At 42.9% G+C, this 21,149-nt stretch overlaps 1 protein-coding gene across 1 annotated transcript in view; it reads right to left on the bottom strand.

The window, feature by feature from the left end:
• Positions 1–388: 388 nt before the first annotated feature.
• gna11b (guanine nucleotide binding protein (G protein), alpha 11b (Gq class)) overlaps positions 389–21,149 on the bottom strand; it is a 155,468-nt gene continuing 134,707 nt past the window's right edge. Inside the window, exons 5-7 of the mRNA XM_060906218.1 lie at positions 9,436–9,565; positions 2,804–2,957; positions 389–2,613 (exon numbers count right to left, since the gene is read on the bottom strand). Coding sequence (XP_060762201.1) covers positions 2,423–2,613; positions 2,804–2,957; positions 9,436–9,565 — 475 coding nt within the window. The 3' untranslated portion in view covers positions 389–2,422. The remainder of the gene's footprint in view (positions 2,614–2,803; positions 2,958–9,435; positions 9,566–21,149) is intronic.

Below are 21,149 nucleotides of genomic sequence, written 5' to 3'. Positions count from 1 at the left end.
TCTGGTCTTAACAAAGTGCACTTTGCTCGTTGAACACGAATGAGACTTTGTGCACGTTGCTGCCTCTTCACCTGTCCTGTCCTGTCCGGTGTGAGGATTGTGTTTTCTCTTAGCCCTTGATGATAAACTACGAAAGGAAACCTGTAGAAAACCGCAACACCTGTCCCCTCGTCTTCCAGCTCATCATTTACACAACAGCAAACGCACTGCAAGTGATTAGAAACGAAAACGAATTGTACGCTTAGACGTTCGACCGTTCATAAAACAAAGACTTTCCTATTTGTTTGAAACACGTCACATGGATATCAGACTATGTGAACCTTTATGAAAAATGGAAGAAAATATGGATACCGGAAAATCCATAAAACAAAAAAATTTCAGGGGGAAAAGATAAAAAATAAAATGCAATAAAAGCTGATATATCCATAGTTTTTGTTTGTTTTTACAGCAGAAAAAGACCCCACCGACTTCAAAACTGGTCCATAAATTAGATAAATAAACACTTCTTTATTTACTTGAGCTCACCTTTACTTAATTCCTCTTCTTGAAAATCATTTCATATCTTTATACTGCGAGTAATAACAACATTCACACCGTAAGAGGGGCCGTACTCATGGGTTCTTCCCCTGAGAGAGAGAAAGAGACAGAGAAAAGAAGAAAAAACAAAACACCTCTTTCTCAATTTCTCACACTATCGCTCATAACCGCTTTCATGTACAGCTGTGTATGTCTTCTGAATAATCATAATCATAGTGAAGAAAAAAAAAAACCCAAAAACAAACAAACAAAAAAAAGTCACAGTATCAATAATATAATCGATAAGAAACCAACCGAAACCGTACACGACTGCAAAGTTATTTTTTTTTTCCTTTTTTGCCAAAGATACTGTACCACAGACTTCTTTTTACATAAGCAATAAAGTGTATAGGTATTTACAAATATAAATATACACAATAAATCAAATCAATTAACTTGCGACTTCCTGAACCCCTTCACTTAACACTAGCTCCCGAGCACAAACGAAGCTAAATTAAATGTTACGTGTCTCCACAAAGTCTTATTTCACAAAACGTCTCTGCTTAAAGAAGAAGAAAGGAAAAAAGGTAGTAAACAAATAAAACAATGTGTGCGCACGTCAGGCCACTACTTGGTGGTGATATCTGATAATCCAGAGTATTACGGAGTGCACTGCTGAAGAAGTGTCTGTGTGGGAAGAAGGAAGGAAAAAATAAAAAAGTATTCGTGCAGAGTACCAGCAAGTGATTGAAAAATTAGGAGGGGGTGGAAAAAAAAAACGAAAGAAAATGATCAAGCACTTTGTATGCAAGAATCCTGAAAATAAACCTGGGAAAGAAAAAAAAAAAAAAGACGATGTGACGGAACATCTTAACCTGTGTGAAAATTGGCAAAAAACGATACCTACAGAGTCAATACCTGTACTACACACTGATAAATCCTGATAATCCTTAACATTTTTCGATTTCTTACCCATCTTTGATTGAGGCGCTGTTATACGTCACATGATAACAGCAGTAGCTATAGTAACCTATGATTAAAACTTTTTTTTTTTTTTTAAATGATCATCTGAGCAAATATACACTGATGGATTTGTATCACCTCGATCCTCATTCTGGCAGTTTTTTTTTCCCCCGATTACAAAAAAAAACCAAAAACCTTGCTCACGCAGTTTACATTCATCGATGTGAGGTGAAGACTTGCCTCGCACCACCCGTCGAACCCGCTGGAAAACCCTTCGGATTCTGGACTCCTCTGAAACGGAGCCAGTGATGGAGCCATTCAGAACTTCTAGCACCACAGCACTTGTCCTTGTGTCCATAAGAGAAGACCTTCTTTTTGAAAACTTTCCCCTGATCTGTTAAGCAGGATGAAAAAGCCAAAGGGAAAAAAACCCAAACACCTCGCTCGATCAACCCATCCAGGCAGAATAAAGATGTGACTGGAGAAGCAGAAGGAAAAGCGAGGGATGTCAATTCCAGTTTCCATGAGCATCTTTGTCGATAAACGTGATATTGTCTGATCGATTCTGCCATTTCAAACCAAGATGATTTTTAAAAATGTTTTCAAAACGAGGAGTCTATAACCCCACCCCCGTCATCAAATCTGGAAAAAAAAAAATAAAATCCCGACGGTCAAAGTCGAAGGAAAAGTTGGATGGGAGGGAGGGAAGGGGGGAGGATGGGTTTTGGACACGAGCTGCCGACAAGAGAAAGTGGACGAGCTTTGGCAAAACAGAAAGAGGGTAAAAGCAGGAAACATCTGGAACACACTCGCACATCTGGACCAAAAAAAAAACCCTCAGAGGCTGGAAAGCAAAGTGGACCGTGGGTAACTCTGTGTATATGTGTGTGTGTGTGTGTCTGTTCTGTGCTGTAGTGTGTGAGCAGTCCCCGGCGATGGCGGCCTACACCAGGTTGTACTCTTTGAGGTTGAGCTGCAGGATGGTGTCCTTGACGGCGGCGAAGACGAAGCGGATGTTCTCCGTGTCCGTGGCGCAGGTGAAGTGCGAGTAGATAATCTTGTCGCTGTCGGGGTTCAGATCCACAAACATCTTGAGGATGAACTCCCTCGCTGCTTGTGCATCCCGCTGAGGCCCTGCAAGAGGAACAGGAATGCAATCACACGCACACCATCGTATAATCACGTGACCTAGGAATCTCCATCGTGATCTAAACTCTACAGTGTAGGAGCACTTCCTTAGCGACTTAATAACACAACTGTACACTTTCAGAAATTTATCACGGACTTGTGCACAAAAAAAGTACAATTCCCAATAACGCTGTACCATCAAACTCTGGGAAGTAGTCGACCAAGTGCGAGTAGGAAATCTTCTCCTCCAGGAGGTCCTTCTTGTTAAGGAAGAGGATGACTGAGGAGTTTTGGAACCACGGATATGTGATTATTGTCCTGAAAAGCGCTTTACTCTCCTCCATACGATTCTAAGGAGAAAGGGACAGCTCATTAGTACTCGCAGCTTTATAATCAGTTATCAAAATCTGAACAAATTAAAAAAAAAAAGGGTTGAATACTACAACCAATGCTTTGTAACATTCATCCATTCCAACATCAGGGCAGGAAGTGCTTCCTGTACCAAAATGCAGCACCATATATCAGGGCTTTCCCCAGAGAAAACAAAAAAACAAAAAACAAAACAGAGTGGTGCTACTGATGCGGCGCCCAGCCCATAAGGGCCGCCTCCTAGGGGGTCCGGGGACATACTCCCCCGGAAAATTTTAAAATTAGAGACTTCAAAATGATGCATTCTGGTGGCATCTAGGAATGACTGAGGTACAATTCATTATTATTATTAACTTTGTTTTTTACCCTGACAAATGTACAAGGGGCGAAATTAAAAGGGCAAAATTAGATTTGAAACAAGACCAACTGTGAGCTACTGGCTCACTTATGTATCCCGCTGCTCTCACTCATATCAGAATGCAAGCAATCGAAGGAATAGGACACTTATCATGAAAGTTGACCTCAACAAATAATTAACCCTGAAACAAGTAAGTAATTAACTTGGACCTGGCTTAGACACTGTATGCACATAATTTAGGAGAAGATAACTCAACTGTTCTAGGCTAATTTGACCCGAAGGAATAACTCTGGATGTGTGCCAAAATCACTATCCAGGGCAAACAGCCTGAAAATTACCAATCCAAGATGGCCGCCAGTATTACAGTATTATTATTAGTGTGCTTGCAAAAGCACACTATTGTTCTTCTTAAGTTTTATTATTATTATTCCGTTTCACCTGTTTTTTGTATCCACTACTGCTCCTAGGGCTTTCAAGATAGAGACACCGTTCCAACGCTGAAACGTGGGGCCCAATCTGGAATGGCGTGCTTGTTAAAATGGTTGCACTACCCCTTGTCGTTCGTTCGGTATTCCCGTTTTTCGACAAAATTCCATGCCACTGAAATGAATGGGTAGAACTTTGGAGTGATGACGTCATAAGGAGCTCCTCCACTCTGGACGTTAGAGTGGGAGCAGCAGAAAAAAAAAAATTAAAACTGCGATTTTACAGCCAAAATCCAATGTTTTAAACCCTGTAAAACCTCTGAATTAAATTGAAAAACATATAATCTCCCTTCAAAATTATGTGAAAGAGACTTTGAGCCAGAGAAGGAGTGAGAACTGTTGACCAAAGCCATTTAAAACAAGGATTTCAGAGCACGAAGCGCTCTGAAATCCTTCTTTTAAAACATGACACTTTTGCCCCTTTTCCACCAAAGCAGTTCCAGGGCTGGTTCGGGGCCAGTGCTTAGTTTGGACCCAGGTTTTCTGTTTCCACTGACAAAGAACTGGCTCTGGGGCCAGAAAAACCAGTTCCAGGCTAGCACCAACTCTCTGCTGGGCCAGAGGAAAGAACCGCTTACGTCAGCGGGGGGGCGGAGTTGTTAAGACCAACAACAATAACAAGACCGCGAAAGATCGCCATTTTTAAGCGACGAGAAGCAGCAGCTGTACAAACGCGAAGTCAGCCATTATTATTGTTGTTGTTGTTGCTGCTGCTTCTTCCGTGTTTTTTTTTGCTTCGATATTCGCGCCCGCGTGGGTTTCCTCCGGGTGCTCCGGTTTCCCCCACAGTCCAAAGACATGCAGGTTAGGTTAACTGGTGACTCTAAATTGACCGTAGGTGTGAATGTGAGTGTGAATGGTTGTCTGTGTCTATGTGTCAGCCCTGTGATGACCTGGCGACTTGTCCAGGGTGTACCCCGCCTTTCGCCCGTAGTCAGCTGGGATAGGCTCCAGCTTGCCTGCGACCCTGTAGAAGGATAAAGCGGCTAGAGATAATGAGATGAGATGAGATATTCGCGCCAAGGTTTATGCAAACGTAGCGACGTAACTGACGTATACAGCGACGTAACTGACGTATACAGCGACGTAATGACGTGGCTTCCCTTAGCACCGCGAGCTATGGAAAAGCAAACTGGTTCTCAGCTGGCTCGCAAGTTGTACGAGTTGTGAACCAGCACCAGCCCCGAACCAGCCCGGGAACTGATTTGGTGGAAAAGGAGTATGTGTGACAATGTGTATTGGTGGGGATAGTGATTGGGTGAGAGAGAGATGTAGAGAAAGAGAGAGAGAGAATGTGGCTTCATTTGAGCAAGCACACTCCAGCAGTTTCTGCAGAGGAAATGCAATCTAGTTATTGTGTTACTCTTCGTGTTCCTGACCCTGGTTTATGTGACAAACAGTAATAACGTGATGTTAAAAGTTGTATTGTTGGCTGTTAAACATTTAGGCTCTCAAGATATTGCTGCCTACTAAAGTAATAAGTTTTATTTTGGATTTTAAGTTAACATTCCATTGATCATAATAGCATGATTGAAAATACAATTTCTTTATAGGAATCAAATGCTTGATTTCTTTTACTCTCCTAAATGATGTGCATATGTCTCCCAATTCCATGATTTCATGTTTGAGGTCGGGTTATTCCGTTTTTCCACGTTTTCTGCGAAACTGCAATTTTGGCCAATTTTTAGTGTTTTTTTTTTTTTAACCTTGCCTTTGACCATAGCTTGTTCCCTTTTCCTTCAATCATGAAAATGACATCACTAATGGATTCCCCATACCCAAAAACCCATAAAATGAGGTATTGCACATACTTCTGTGGTGAGTGTTTCAAAAATTGATATTTTCAATATGGCTACCGGCAGCCATCTTGGATTGGTAATTTTCGGCCTGTCTGCCCCAGATAGCGATTTTGGCACACGTCCCAAGTTGTTCCTTGGGTTCAAATTAGCCGAGAACAGTTAAGTTATTCTCTCCTAAATTGTGCACATGCATATCTAACCCAGGTCCTTTACTATAAAGAGCAGTGTCTCTCCCCGGGGATTTCAAACAGCGTCCTGGTAAACCATCATTCTGAAATAGCGTCAAAATCCACGCTATATGTTTCGTAAATACATTCAGTCGGTAAACAGAAAGTCGATGTGCGACAGACCTGAAAACGGTATAGAGAGCGTGCACGTGACGTCACGTGATATTTGTTTATCTGCCATCTTGGACGGCAAGGCCGCGCATAGAACTTAAACGAACCCGTTCTAATTATCAAGTGTGTGGGAGTAGATCTTTCGAGAATGGTTATATCTTGTCCAGCATTTGGTTGTACCAATAGACAGGGCCAAAAGGAGGGCCTGTCATTTTATAGATTCCCCGCAGACGAGGAGAGACGCGCAAAATGGGTGTCCGCTGTGCGAAGAGAAAACTGGTACCCCAGTTCTACCAGCCGAATTTGTAGTGAGCACTTCATATCAGGTAGGTGTAATCTTCTAATTCAATACTCCTAGTACATCTGTTAAGTTGATTTTCGGATTGAATGATAACTGCATAGTCGGTGATTTGTGATTTTTTTTTCAGACAAAAACATACATATTTACAACCCTGTCATTATCTGGTACTGAGTTTAGATTTCGAATATTCTTACGATAAAACGTCCTGCATAGTCTCTTTATGATAAACGTCTTAATGCCACTTACCCGTGAGGTTATCAAGTAGACATTCTTCTTCGGAACCTTCCAGAGGTATAGTTGGGATACCCATCCCACAACAAAATATTTAGAAGCTTCCAGGCTCTTGTAAGCTTTGAGGGCTTTGCCAGTGTAACACGATTCACGATTAACAAGAAAATTGTAAATGTCGTGGTAGGCCAGATCGGGCAAATCGCCGGCACCGCAGCTCCGAATTTCCCTGAACAAGGATTGCGGCAAGTTGTACGGATCTGCAATCCCCAACCTGGAACACTTTTCCACGCAACGCTGCCTCACATCACCTTCAAGATGCTGAACAAACTTAGACAAGTAATTGCGCGATATAGATGGGGTATTTTCCGAATTTTCTTGGGGATTACTCCCTGGATCCATTACGCTCGCGCAAGGTAAACAATCCTGATGCCATCCAATATGGCGGAGTAAACAAGGACGGGTCACGTGACTGCACATCCTCTATACACAGTATAGAACCCCAAGCTGAAGTTTGGTACCAAGTGGCTATGATTTGTGGTTGCTGAGAAAAAGGGCGTTTCGGATGGATGGAGATACGGACGGACAGAAGCAAACCAGTACCCCCCCCGGAGCAGGGATATAATGAAAACAGTGGAAAGTCAATTCAGAGAAATATTGAATTTTATTGCACAATAAAAGCACAATACTGAACAACATAGCACGCCTCTTCATTTTCCAATTCGACAGCACAGTGCAGACGTCTCAGAGTGCAGCGGAGCGCCACGTATCCGCACTTCGTGAAAAGCCCGTATACAAAAAATAGAAATAAAAACAATTATTCCACGAAATCGAGTCGTACATGAGCTGATGGCTGACGAGGCGCGTAGCACCGAGTCGGCTATAAGCCATGTACGACGAGATTGAGTGGAATAATTGTTTTTATTCTATCCACATTCACTGGATTGTGAGAAACCGAGCATTTTTATTTTTAGCAAATTCGATAAATAAATAAAAACTTTATACAAAACGTCCAACAAAATCATTTCCGCTTAGAAAGTAAACAAACTTGCGAAATGACAGGAGCAATTTGCGAAAAATGCGATAATTCTTGGGGAAAAAAAATTGGGGGATTTTTTTTTTGTTTCCCCCTCACACCAAATATTTTTATTCCACATTTTGTTGCTTTTTTCCCCCCTCCCTTTTTTTTGGGGGTGGTGTGTGTGTCTCCTTTTGGTTGTTTTAGTGGTTGGCAAACCAACTTAAAGGTGCATTACTGCCACCGACTGGGCTGGAGTGTGGAACAGGAGATTTTTTTTTGGGGGGGGGGGGACGACAACACTTCTTTTTAGCCATCTCAGTTTCTTTTAAATACTTTATCATTTTGGGGGTTTTGTTTTTGAGTAGAGTTTAATTTTGTCCTCGGTTGGTTCAGCAACATGCTCCACCATTTTGTTTTTCTCTCCTCACGATATATGAGCTGACAGTCTGGTCATAGAGTAGCCAATCAGAGCGTGCGACTGCTCATATCCAGCAAGTGTGGACAGAATAAAACTGATCTCATTGTTATGCATGATATTGAATCATGCCACTATGAATATAATGCGACAGGATTTTATTTTTATAGTGCTTCGTACAACAGTGTCTGATATCATGGATGTGTCTTAAAGTGCATATCACGGGTAAATTCAGGAGCAAGATCAATGCAATTCTCCTATTTTATATTAAACTTTGGTCAAATGTCACATTTTGCATTCTCTGCATTTTTTTTTACCTTGCGCAATACCAGAAGAATTCAGTTGAAATCAAGCCATTTGAGGCGAATTGGTCCGCCTCTGAAAAAACTTGGCATTTGGATTTCCCGGGAAACACTGATTTTCGTGACGTCGCGTGCGGGACGCCTCCTTCTGAATCCTACGTCAGCGCTGGTTTGGTTATCAGAAAACGACCTGGTGGTTTTCTGCAAATTTCTTCAACGTTATCGCATAATTATTAAAATGGTTAACAGATGTATCGTAGGAGGGTGTAGCAACACCAATCTTGATGGGATTAGTACTCATCGTTTTCCAAAAGACCGGACAGTGAGAGAGAAATGGGAGCGCTTGGTCTACACAGGCTGTGCACTGAAACCGTGCAAAGCTCGCGCAGCCTGCTGGTGCTTCCGCAGGTGACGTCACGAATCTGGCTCCAGACTCCCTTGGGATTTTTCCAGACGCGTTTTATTTTATTTTTTTCTGCTGTAGACAGATGGCCTTGTGCAAAATTACCCTTCTGGATGAGTGTGTAAAGGGACATACTTTCATATAAAAAAAAAAAAAAAAAAAACATTGGTCCAGAATATGCCCGTTAATCTTCAGTAAGCACACCAGGAGTGAAGAAGCGCTAGTCTTACAGCTCAGAGTATAATGCTAATCGCACTTTTCTGGCCACAAGCTTCAGAATCTTGAAGGCTGCCATCTGATTGGCTCTCCACACTTACACATACAATTTTATTTAATTGTATTCAAAGACCATATCAATTTGAATCGATTTATCATTATGCTTAATGCTGTAAAACGAGTCAGCTCCTGTTTTCTCCGACATTATAAAAGCTGTAAACAATCGTTCCCTCACCATTACTGTGTCTTAAGATTCCGAGAAACGTTTGCCTTTCTATCCTCTGCTAAACAGCTGTTACTATAGAAACCGTAACATTAGACCAAGTGCATTAATATGAACTGCTGTCAGAAAGTGAACCAATCAGATGTGAGAATTTAACATCACTGTGGTACAGTTTCCAACACCGGCTCGCGGTCATGTTTTATTCCTTACATCTAAGCAAGAAGAATTCTCTCAATCAACAAAGTGAGGCTTTGGTTAAAATGTTGAACCACTTGTTGAAAATGTATCGACTGTAACCAGTGACTGAAAAACGACTCTCTGGGCTTCACAGCTGCTGATACAGGAGGAGGTAGTGAGCTGTGTGTCTCACCTCGTTGTCGGACTCCACCAGCACCTGGTCGTACTCGCTCAGCGCCACCAGGAACATGATGGACGTGACGTTCTCGAAGCAGTGGATCCACTTCCTGCGCTCGGACCTCTGCCCACCCACATCCACCATTCTGAGAGCATGAGGACGACACACAGGGAGAGACTGAGTCACAATGACATGAAAGTGTACAAGTGACACAAACCTATCCTACTCTAGTCTATAAAACGTCATCACCAAGACGCTTTTGACTAGAATGAATGCGAATACAGAAACTGGAGGGCTTGAAGAATAAGATGCAACTCAGGCTGGGTAATTATGATGACGTGATACTGACAACGCCATATCAAGAGGCACAAATGGGGAAAAAAAAAATTAACAAAAACAAACTATTACCGAAGTTTTCAAAAATGCAGCACTATTTATTTATTTATTTATTTAAAAACATTGCTAACAACTTCAAAAAACGTTGAGGTCGGTGCATCGTAAAGGTCATGTATTTCTGCCATATCGCATATGAAGTTTATTTCTTCAACGTGACACTCGATACATTTTTCTATCCTCGTGAATTCAAACCATTCTCTAATGTGGCATGAACATGAGTTCCTGTCAGTCCTCATGCCACCGGGACGTGCTGCAGGAATGAGAGGCAGCACAATTCCAGCAGAGGAAAGGAGAAAAAAAAATTGTGATTCTTCTTAGTCCTTTAGAGCAGTGTTTCGCAAAGCGTGGTCCGCGAGAGACCTCAAGTGGTCCGCGAGGTGATCTACAAATCTAGTCTGCGTTTTCAAGATAAGCTAGCGTATGCTCTGTAACATCTCATCTCATCTCATTATCTCAAGCCGCTTTATCCTGTTCTACAGGGTCGCAGGCAAGCTGGAGCCTATCCCAGCTGACTACGGGCGAAAGGCGGGGTACACCCTGGACAAGTCGCCAGGTCATCACAGGGCTGACACATAGACACAGACAACCATTCACACTCACATTCACACCTACGCTCAATTTAGAGTCACCAGTTAACCTAACCTGCATGTCTTTGGACTGTGGGGGAAACCGGAGCACCCGGAGGAAACCCACGCGGACACGGGGAGAACATGCAAACTCCACACAGAAAGGCCCTCGCCGGCCACGGGGCTCGAACCCAGGACCTTCTTGCTGTGAGGCGACAGCGCTAACCACTACACCACCGTGCCGCCCTGCTCTGTAACATTATTAGAAATTTAAATTTATCCAATCTTGTTTTTAACGGCAATCAAACGGACCTGTAATTTCATCATTATTATTATTTAAAAAGCGTTCTGCATCTTATGGCGTATTCACACCTACGTTGTTTGGTCCGGACCAAACGAACCAAATTTCCCTTGGTCTGGACCTTTTGGGTTGGTCTGAATACAAACCACCGAACTCTGGTCCGGACCAAACAAGCGGACCGAGACCGAGCTGCAAGGTCGGACTCGGTCCGGACCAAAGGAACCCTGGTGCGGACCTTTTGGAGGTGTGAAAGCAGACCGGACCTAATCCGACAGTTTTGCTTTTTTGTACCTCGGGAGCTTCCGTCGTTTGTCGAGCATTATGGGAAACAGAGTCTTGACACTCCACCGCAAAGTGCAAACACTGTTTCGGTTGTCAAGGGAACCTTACAACAGTCGTTCAGTCATTCAGACCAGTGGTAGGCTAGACTACAGAGCACAAAAAATGAGTAGGGGGCAAACGTGGGCCGAGGAAGAAACACGTACCCTTGTGGATATATGGGCAGATGTCCACATATCTGAGCTTTTGGAGAGAACACACAAAAATGCCGACGTGTTTGCTGTATTCAGTGAGAAAATGTAGGAGAAGGGGTTCACGCGCTCCCCAGAACAATGTCGGCTAAAAGTGAAGAAACTCCGTCAGACCTACATTAAAATCAGGGACATTCTTTCAAAAAGTGGCGGTACTAGCGACGCAAAAAAGAAATTCATCTATTGCGTGAAGAGCCAGAACTGTCACAACATGATGCGCGCTCATCAGCGCTATCCTCCGTAGCCGCCTTGCCCTTTGTCGTCGTTGTCGATAAATTACTTGTACAACAGCATAGTAATCGCACAATTGTGAAAACAGTAAAAACTGGAAAAACTATATAGCTTTGATGACATTAAAAAGAATAAGAGCACGGAAAGCCTCCATGACTACTTTTGAACTTAACGCTTTGTGCGCGTGTCGTCTCTGACCAATAGCTGAACGACCTCAGGGCGCGTGGCTTTGTTGACAAGTTTTGGTCCGCTTACTAAAATGTACAGTGTGAAAGCGAACCGCGCCAAAATGAAAAAATAAAAAAAACATTTGGTTTGGACCAAAGCAAGTGAACTATCGAACTATCCTGGTCTGAATACACCCCGAATTTGCACCACATAAAACTTGTAGTGTGCACGTGCTCTTATTCCGCCTCTCGTCTCTAGGCAACAGTCACCTCACAAATCTCTGCCTCACAGGCAAACAGACCTGAAAACAAGCAAACGAAAATTCTGAACATATAATAGGCTAATCCTAACTAGCTCGTGTTCGTGGCGATTTTTTTAATTTACTGAAAGTGAAACAACAAGGATGGAGAAGTGGCTGACAGGTTCAGTTAAGAGGAAAAAAAACTGACACTACCGACACAAGCATCAACAAGGAAAAAATGCAAAGAAAAGAAGATTCAGTTAGCACCGAGTCCCCAACACAGGAAGAACAAGAAGCTCGGCAGACTAAACCAACGGCAAAGGTGAAAAGAAAATACCACAATGAATATCTAAAGTCGGGATTTTTTTAAAAACCACGGAGGATATGGAATGGATAGGCCTTTAAACAGGTACCAAATATAATATACCGTAAATCCTCTAATATAGGCCGGGGCCTTTATTTCACTCAAGTGCATCTTGGTCCAGGCCATTATTGGAAGGAGGTCAGAATTAGAGGCAGGCCTCTATTTCTATTTGAGCAAAACAGACTACCAGTGGAATGAATAAAAACGAGATTTTGTGTCTATTTGAACCTAATAAAATAGGTTGATGCTTGGTTGCCTGGTTACCACCAGACCTACCGGTAATCACAATCAGGGGCGCCTGCAGGGTTGAACTGTAAGGTACGCACTAGCGGTGTAATCCCCCCCCAAAAAAAAAAAAAAACGCTTGCGTGCTGCAGTTTCTATGAAGAGTCGATCTATAGGCTTATACACAAAACAACGATAGAACTTGAAATTGAACAATAGCCTTCCATGAACACAGGCTGATATTTGAACAACATATATGTGAACTACACACGACAATAAACAAACTCTTTATAGCCTCGATTAGAATCTAGTGAACTTGCTCAGCACTACCGCACGCACGACTCTGACACACACTGTAGCGCAACGTGGGGTACATAGACTCGCTGAAAAACTCCTCGGGTATTTTTCTGAGTTTACCGAAAATCAGAGTAGAAGGAGCCACCCACCCTCTGTCTGGTTTGAAGCGGTTCTGTAGGACATTGAGCTTTACAGAGTCCGGTGCACATTTTAAGGCATCTGGTTGAAGTTTACCTATGTCTGATAAATCTGATGTCAGTGATAGCGGGCTGACTCGTGGCTCATTAGTAAAGCTATCTGATGGCTCATTTGTCAGCAAGGTGGAGCAACCATCTACTTCTGATCGTAAGGGACATGGGGAGATGTAGGTGTTCTTATATGAAATTCACTGGATGTATGGCTAGTTTCAAACTCAGAGGTAGATGAAGGCAATTCCCTCAAAGGAACTGAGCTCGCATCCAGCTGCAGCGTACTGCTGCTAGGTTGCGGAGGAGTGGAAGCTGCCGGTGCCGTGTTACTAGCTGATACTGGAGAGGACTGGCAAGCAGATGACACCCCTGGATCACTGCTTTTGGACTTTTTCGTAAAAGTCTGAAACAAGCTCGTTTGTTTCAGGGTTCGTTTACTCATTTTTGACTCGCTTCTCAATAAATTCTCGCACAAGCTCTGACTACTAACGATTGCCTGTCTCCGTTTCTCAAAACTGGAGAGAATCTCAGTGGTGCAAGAAAAGTATATCTGCATTGACCAATGAGCTTTCTTGGTCACGCACACCCCGCCCACTCCTGAAGCGCACAAATGCGCCGGCACACACACACGTGTCTCTCTCTCTCTCTCTCTCTCTCTCTCTCTCTCAAATTATGTTGCATTGCCAAAGCATTCAGGTAACAATTATAATTTAAAAAAAATATCTCTCTTCCCAAGGTACGCCTAGTGCGGACGGCCATACGCCTGGCGGCGCCACTGATCACAATTGTCTTTCAGATCGGAACGATTGTGTAAGGCCACTATGATCTCAGAAACATCATTGGTTATAGCCCCGGCCTGTATTAGAGTCCGGCCATTATTTACCTCCTCTGACAGCGAGACCGGCCAATATTAGAGTCCCGGCCAGTAATGGAATACAGGCCAGTATTAGAGGATTTACTGTATACAGTTGCTGATGTGACAAAGTAACGTATTCTTAAGTATTCTATCAAATTTATATACTAGAAAACAACGAAATATCTTGGTAATTGTAAATATAATACTTTTTACGCTAAACCGCACAAGAGTCGCCATTTTTAAAAGACCATGACGTCAGCGCTACCCACTGCACTAGCGGAACTCTCCGAAATAGAGGAGAGAAGCGTGTAATCATGGCGTCGGGCGCATCGAGTGAAAGCGACAGCTCTGTCGAATCATACGAAGAGATCCCGCAAGACACACTGCAAGCAGGCTATGGCTTAGAAGGGTACCAGTTTGAACCTAGGAGAGGTACTATGTAGTGGAAGTTCATTATGTCTAACTATTAAAGCTATTTTAAGTTCGTTTCTTAAGACAAGGATTTTTTAAGATGTTACCTTGCTGACAGTTTCGGCGAGAATCTTCCGCCTTCTTCAAAACAGTCACCAGATGTCGAGTGGTGACGTGCCTTATCAGCTGATGTTACGCTACGGAGGCGTGAACGTCCCGCCCAATTTGACAGGTAGTTCACGCCTCCTGCTGTCAGGTCGCTCCCCCAGGACACATCTGGTGACCGTTTTGAAGAAGGCGGAAGATTCTCGCCGAAACTGTCAACAAGGTAACATCTTAAAAAATCCTTGTCTTAAGAAACGAACTTAAAATAGCTAGGAGAGGTACTCTCGACTCCGGTCATGAAATAAGAGAAGAAAGCTCGGATGACGGCGAGGATGAGACTGATGCTGACCATGGGCGTGGCGAGCGTGGGGCAGAGCGTCTGCGTGCAGGTGACACGGCGTGGTGCTCGTGCGGAAAATGTAACGTGGAGTTGCTCACGAGTCCAGCAGAATTTATTTGCTGCAATGAGACAGGCGCCACGCGTGGACTTGCGAAATCGTCGCAAGAGGCAGAAACGGGTATTTCACACGTGCTATTCCCAACCTCAGTGACCCAACACAACCGGGCACGTACATACATCATTTGTGTTACGCAGAGAAAATGAACGTGCATTCTGATTGGATAAAATTAATATCATGGCGGGCTGTTCAAACTGCGGAAATAGTTTGCTCGAGCTACTTTCAAAACACTATAACTTTCCAACCTTAGAACAAAAAACTTTTGTAAGTCTTGAATAAAGTTCGTCAATGTGTGTTTTATTGTTATATTTACTCTATATATTGCCCTCTGTTCCCCTTTAAAAAAAAGATCCCCAATTATTTTGGCTCTTCTATTCTATTAGAATCTAATAATCTACTGTAAAGTGTATTAATGGGATGCAACATCACTCCTTGTTACCGTAAATAAATGCAATAAAAAACTGTTTAATTGTAGGTATTGCATACACGTCAACCTATACGGATCGTAGCTCATTTCAAGGGCGTACGGGCGTATAAACAAAGTCTTACGGATTTTCAGTATTTTCTGACCTATTTTACTTGAACATCGTCAGCTGATCGTCGCAAAAACATACAAAAGCTTGATTTATAGACAAAACAACGTGTATGCAGGGGCAGATAACCCAGACTATGTGAAACCGGATGTTTATTCCTCAAGCCTCGTGCAGTATCGCGACTGCGAGACTTCGCTCGTTCCGGTAATGCGCACGATCTGCATTTAAACGCGCCAAGCGGTCATTGTTCGAATGATTTTCTCATTGTGCAGAGCGACATTGTTTACACCTGAGAGATTTTGAATAGCGTCTGCTGAGTGAAAGAATGGGAACGCCGAGAAAGAAAATGAGATACGGCGGGCGGGATCTTCCTGAATGGAAGGAGACATTTAATGGTGTCATTGTTCAGGCGAAAAATGAGGAGTACACGCACTGCACAGTTTGTGTGCGAGATATAAAAGTTGCGGCGTCTGGAGTTTACGACGTGAGGGAACACATGAGGTCCAAACTACATCGGCGAAATTTGCACCAGAAACAGAATCGGCCGCAAATGACGATGTTTGCAAAGCCTAAGACCGATGATCAACCAACAAGTGTAATCAGAGCAGGAGTTACGATCTGTAATTTTATTGCTCAGCACAATTTGCCGCTAGCCGTTGCGGACCACCTGACAAAACTGTTACCGCGAATTTGCACGGACAGTACGATTGCGAAATCTATCAGCTGTAGGCGCACCAAAACAATGCAAATAATCAAAAAGAGCTTGGCCCCCGAAGCTACACTACTGATCATCCAGCACTGCCGGACGTCGCCATTTTCCTTGATGATCGACGAATCCAATGACAAAAAGACGGACAAGCGACTGGCCGTTTTGGTGCGGATCTTCGACATAAACAGAGGGGCGAAGTCAAGAATCATAGACATGCCCGTGTGCAATATCGGCACGGGCGAGGCGATTTTCGACATGCTGGACGAAGTTCTCAGGCAAGTTATATTTACTTATTTATTTATTAAGTTTGGTGTGATTTGAAGGCTATAAGGATTTTATGTTGATTTTATGGATTTCTTCCTCTGATACTACAGGTGGACGCCCAAAGGGGTTGACATGTATGGTATTGTATTTAAAACTGTATGGATGTGCCAGAAGCCAACATAAAACCATACATGCAGGCAGGGCCGCTGACAGCTTTGGCTGGGCCCGGGACAAAATGCTCTGCATGGGCCCCCCCGGGCCAACCCACACACACACACCCACCTCTCTTATCCCAGTCTCTACTCACTCCAACCCTTAAATGACAGGTATTCAAAAACCATTCAACCGGTCAACAACCATTTCATTTTAGCATTTCAACATTTTTTACAGTTTTAACATTTCCTTAGTCTGCAACTATTCAGGTGCGAAATGCAATGCGCCGGACTTTTGTTGTGCGTGCGTGCGTGCATGCGTACTGTCCAGTGTGAAAAGCAGAGAACACCACACCGCTCGAGAAACGGTGGGATATGATTGCGGGCTAATGTGAATATTCTTAGCTTCAATCAGATGTATGAAACACAATGTTATTAAGCCGTTGTGGTTATGAAATGATTCAATGCCCTGTGCGTTTGATATGGTGTTCAGTGTGACTTGCTCTCCCCTCGTTTGATTGCGTGCCTTGGTTGGGGTTACTTTACGGGGTTGGAAAAAGTTGGCTGTGTCTTACCCAGTGATGGGAATAACGGCGTTAGAAATAAACGGCGTTACTAACGGCGTTACTTTTTTTAGTAACGAGTAATCTAACTAATTACCTTTTACATCGTTATAACGCCGTTCCCGTTACTTACAATAAAATACTATGCGTTACTTTATTAAAGCTGTTTTCATCTGGCACGCTGCTCGTTCAGCCTTTCTTTACTCTGCTTTCGTGTGGGGCGGGGAGACACGAGACAACGGCACAGTAAGCCAATTGGAGTAGATTTGGACAACATACGTAGGTAGGCCACGCCTACTGCACTACTGCGCGCTCTTTCAATCGGAAGACACAGCGATGGCGAGCGGTCAGCCCAGCACTGCGCTTTCACATTGGAAATACAGCCAGGACTTTTCATTACTTGAAATAAAAGGCAAGAGTGTTTACGTGCAATGCACATTATGTCGAGGAACAAAGTGTTTGTCCTCGTCAGTGGCCAGTAATTAGTAACAATTTTAATAACTACAAAAATATATTACATTTGATAGAGGTCATCTCGCTCCGGTTTCCCCCACAGTCCAAAGACATGCAGGTTAGGCTAACTGGTGGCTCTAAATTGACCGTAGGTGTGAATGTGAGTGTGAATGGTTGTCTGTGTCTATGTGTCAGCCCTGTGATGACCTGGCGACTTGTCCAGGGTGTACCCCGCCTTTCACCCATAGTCAGCTGGGATAGGCTCCAGCTTGCCTGCGACCCTGTAGAAGGATAAAGCGGCTAGAGATAATGAGATGAGATGAGAGGTCATCTCACATTGTCCCACAAAAATATTAATATAGTGTAGATAACATTACTAATTGGTTCTGTTAAAGTGCCATTCCACCATTGGATGTATTCTTTGGCATAAAATACAATATATTTTGACAACATATATAAATGGTATCACTAGATAGAGAAATCTTTTAGCTTCAAAATGATATATCAAACATAATTTTTTGACAACGACAAGTATATTAATTTTGCGACCAAAGTCACCTACCCTTTTAATTTCCACGCGTGATGTCATCGGCAGGTTCCCCTTCTTGTGTACCACGTGACGTGGCACATATTATCAGCAATGGCGGATAGAACGCGATAAAAATAATACCAATAAATCTAGCTAATACCAATAAATCTAGCTAACTGAAAGATTAACTCAATTTTTCGCAATTTTTTTGGCCCCCATATACGAGGAGAAATGACACTCTCACTTTGGGGGTTTCCTGGTCTAAAAATAGACCGACACGTGGTACACAAGAAGGGGAACCTGCCGATGACATCACGTTTCACTACCGCGCGGAAATTAAAAGGGTAGGTGACTTTGGTCGCAAAATTAATATACTTGTCGTTGTCAAAAAATTGTGTTTGATATATCATTTTGAAGCTAAAAGATTTCTCTGTCTAGTCATGTTGTCATAAAATATATTGTATTTTATGCCAAAGAATACATCCAATGGTGGAATGGCACTTTAAGTGTCCATTTCAGTCATTAAACACATTTAACATTCACTTTTATTATGATTACACTAATTGAATTTGATTTTTTTGAGGGGGAACAAAATGTAACGGAATAATTACTTTCCCTGGTAATTAGTTACTTTTATGACAAAGTAACTCCGTTACTAACTCAGTTACTTTTTGGGAAAAGCAACTAGTAACTATAATTACTTTTTGAAAGTAACGTGCCCAACACTGGTCTTACCTGGCTCAGCTGCCCCACTACCTTCGCTAGTACCTGCTGCATCATCTGAATCTTTTTTTAAAATATTTATGCAGTGAGCCCCTGAGTCTCTTGGTTTCTTCCTCTCTTTTTCTCTTTTCTTTTCTGTGCTCCTGACTTGTGCACATGGGCGCCGCCAGGGGGGGAAAGGTTAGAACAATTCTAGGGGCCCAGCACTGCCATGGGGCCCTTTAAGGGCTGATAATATGCTTTTAATGATTTTAATAAGACTTTTGAAATAACAACAATGCAATATTCCATCTGGTAAAATGAGCTAATTGAACAAGGTTGTCTATTTCTTGAGTTCTTCAACATATTGTCATTTAACCCTCCCCCTTTTGCGAAATGGTACGGTCCAGTTCTGGTAGAAGCGTGATGCGTTAAATCCGTGTGCTGATCAGTGCAACGCTACTTGCTGCTGTGTCGCGGTGCAGCAGCCAGCCAGCCAGCAGTGGAGTGCGTACAGTCTATGATCGCTAAATATGAAGAGTGGCTGTCAAAAACGTAAAGAAAGGCAGCTGAAAGCTGAGAGGGACCGGAGAGGCAGGCAACTGGTCACTCAGTTTTTCCCAAAGAAAGGTAGCTATCGCTCACGTGTGTTCAAAATATTAGCGAATGGTAAATGAACAGTATGAACGTGGTTGGATTAGCCTATCAGGAGAACACTTTTACAGTTTGTACAGTGACATTTTTTCCATTTTAATAACTGAACTGACTTGTGTGATAAACAAGATGAAATATTACGTTATGCTGGTGCTAATAACTAGTGCTAATAACCAGTTTCATAACTAATGGGGTGCCCTAAATATGCACAGATTCAGCCTCAGGGGGACCTCCGCCCTACCAAACCACTGAACCCCCCTTTGGAGAAGGAGGTGAGCAGCAATACAACCCATAAATGCTTTAGGATTGAAGTTTTTAATGAGCGAGCGCCATATACAGTTTGCTAGATTAAAGTGTTGCTAATAACGGACACCAGTCAAGTGTTTGACATGGTTACGTGTGTGGAATGTTCACACGTTCTAAACCATTGGTTTAGAACGCGTCACATCACACATTTCACTACCAATTGTCCTAGCACAAGAAGGCATGTGGCAAAATCTTGAATTTTCATTTGTGATTGTAAATGCACCAGAATTAGTCACTGACCAGTTTTCATCTAGTCCCTGGTAGGTTAATACATAAAATGTAATAAAGTCACAAACTCAAGGTCCATGGGCTATCAAAAGTCAAATAATGACAATAGTGCAATTGTGACGAGGGTGGGCAAAGTTGGGGGGCCCAAAATTCTAATCTTTCATGGGGCCCAAAATTTCTGGCGGCGCCCCTGCTTGTGCATGTTGGCAAATGGCACGCACGCTGATTGTCGAAGCGCTATGATCGAACGATGTCGTTTTTTTCCCCTTAATCAAAGAGTCAGACCAAACCATTTTTGCACTGGGGTGGTAGGGGGTTCTTGACGCCTTTTTCAAAGACAATAAAAGGCAAAAGATCTAGAAATCATTTATTGAATGCAAATATAGCACATTTCTCCCCCAAATCAACACATTTTGAAATGAAATAAAATAATCACAACTTCATGAGAGCCCAGTTCTGCCCCCCCCCCAATTCCTGGGCCCAGGACAACATACCCGTTTGTCACCCCCCCTGTCGGCGGGCCTGCATGCAGGGCATTCTCAGTCAAAAAGGATTAATGATCCAAAAGTGGAGTCTGGTCCATGAACACAAGAACTTACTGCCATGTTTGTGTTCAACAAACAAGCAAGTTATTAAAACCAAGATGATATAGAAACCACTTAATGGGATTCGATCCTTACACGCTAACAAAGCAGGATTTTTCTTATGAGTTGGAAAATTATCCATCCGTTGAGTTCCCAGACATCGTTCTACACGGACACACCGATAAAAACCTGGAAGAGCATGGAGGAGTACAACTTTTCATACGTGGCTGGGTTAAAGATCTGGTGATCAGGACACTACAAGATAAATCCTGTATCGTTTTTGCCCGGGTAAGGAGGCATTTCTGGGCTTTTTGTACATGTCTTTGCAATGTTTGCTAGGAAGCTACAAGTTTTAGTACCACAGCCGCTCGATTCGCGATCCTCCCTGCTCTTCTCTTCCAGGTAAATCGTTCACAAAGATCCACAGAAACCCCTTTAAAGACCTGGGTGTTACACGCATTATAATATACGCCTTAGTTTACGATAGTTTACGACCACGATCAAACAAAAACACGAGCGTCTCCTGAACTTCAAAACATCATGAAGTAACAGAAAATGGCGAGAAAAGTGACTCGCAAATCCAGACGCAATAATTCGGATGAATTTACAAACCTTTCACGAAGTGATCACTGCAAACTCGAGCGTTCTTCGATTCCGCTCTCCTCCATCGCAGCAAAAAGGTTCAAGAGCCACCTTTCTCGTCGTCTTTTGGTAA

The sequence above is a fragment of the Neoarius graeffei genome, chromosome 23, assembly GCF_027579695.1.
Source record: "Neoarius graeffei isolate fNeoGra1 chromosome 23, fNeoGra1.pri, whole genome shotgun sequence".
Lineage (NCBI taxonomy): Eukaryota > Metazoa > Chordata > Actinopteri > Siluriformes > Ariidae > Neoarius > Neoarius graeffei.
This window is presented reverse-complemented; position numbering and strand designations above follow the sequence as displayed.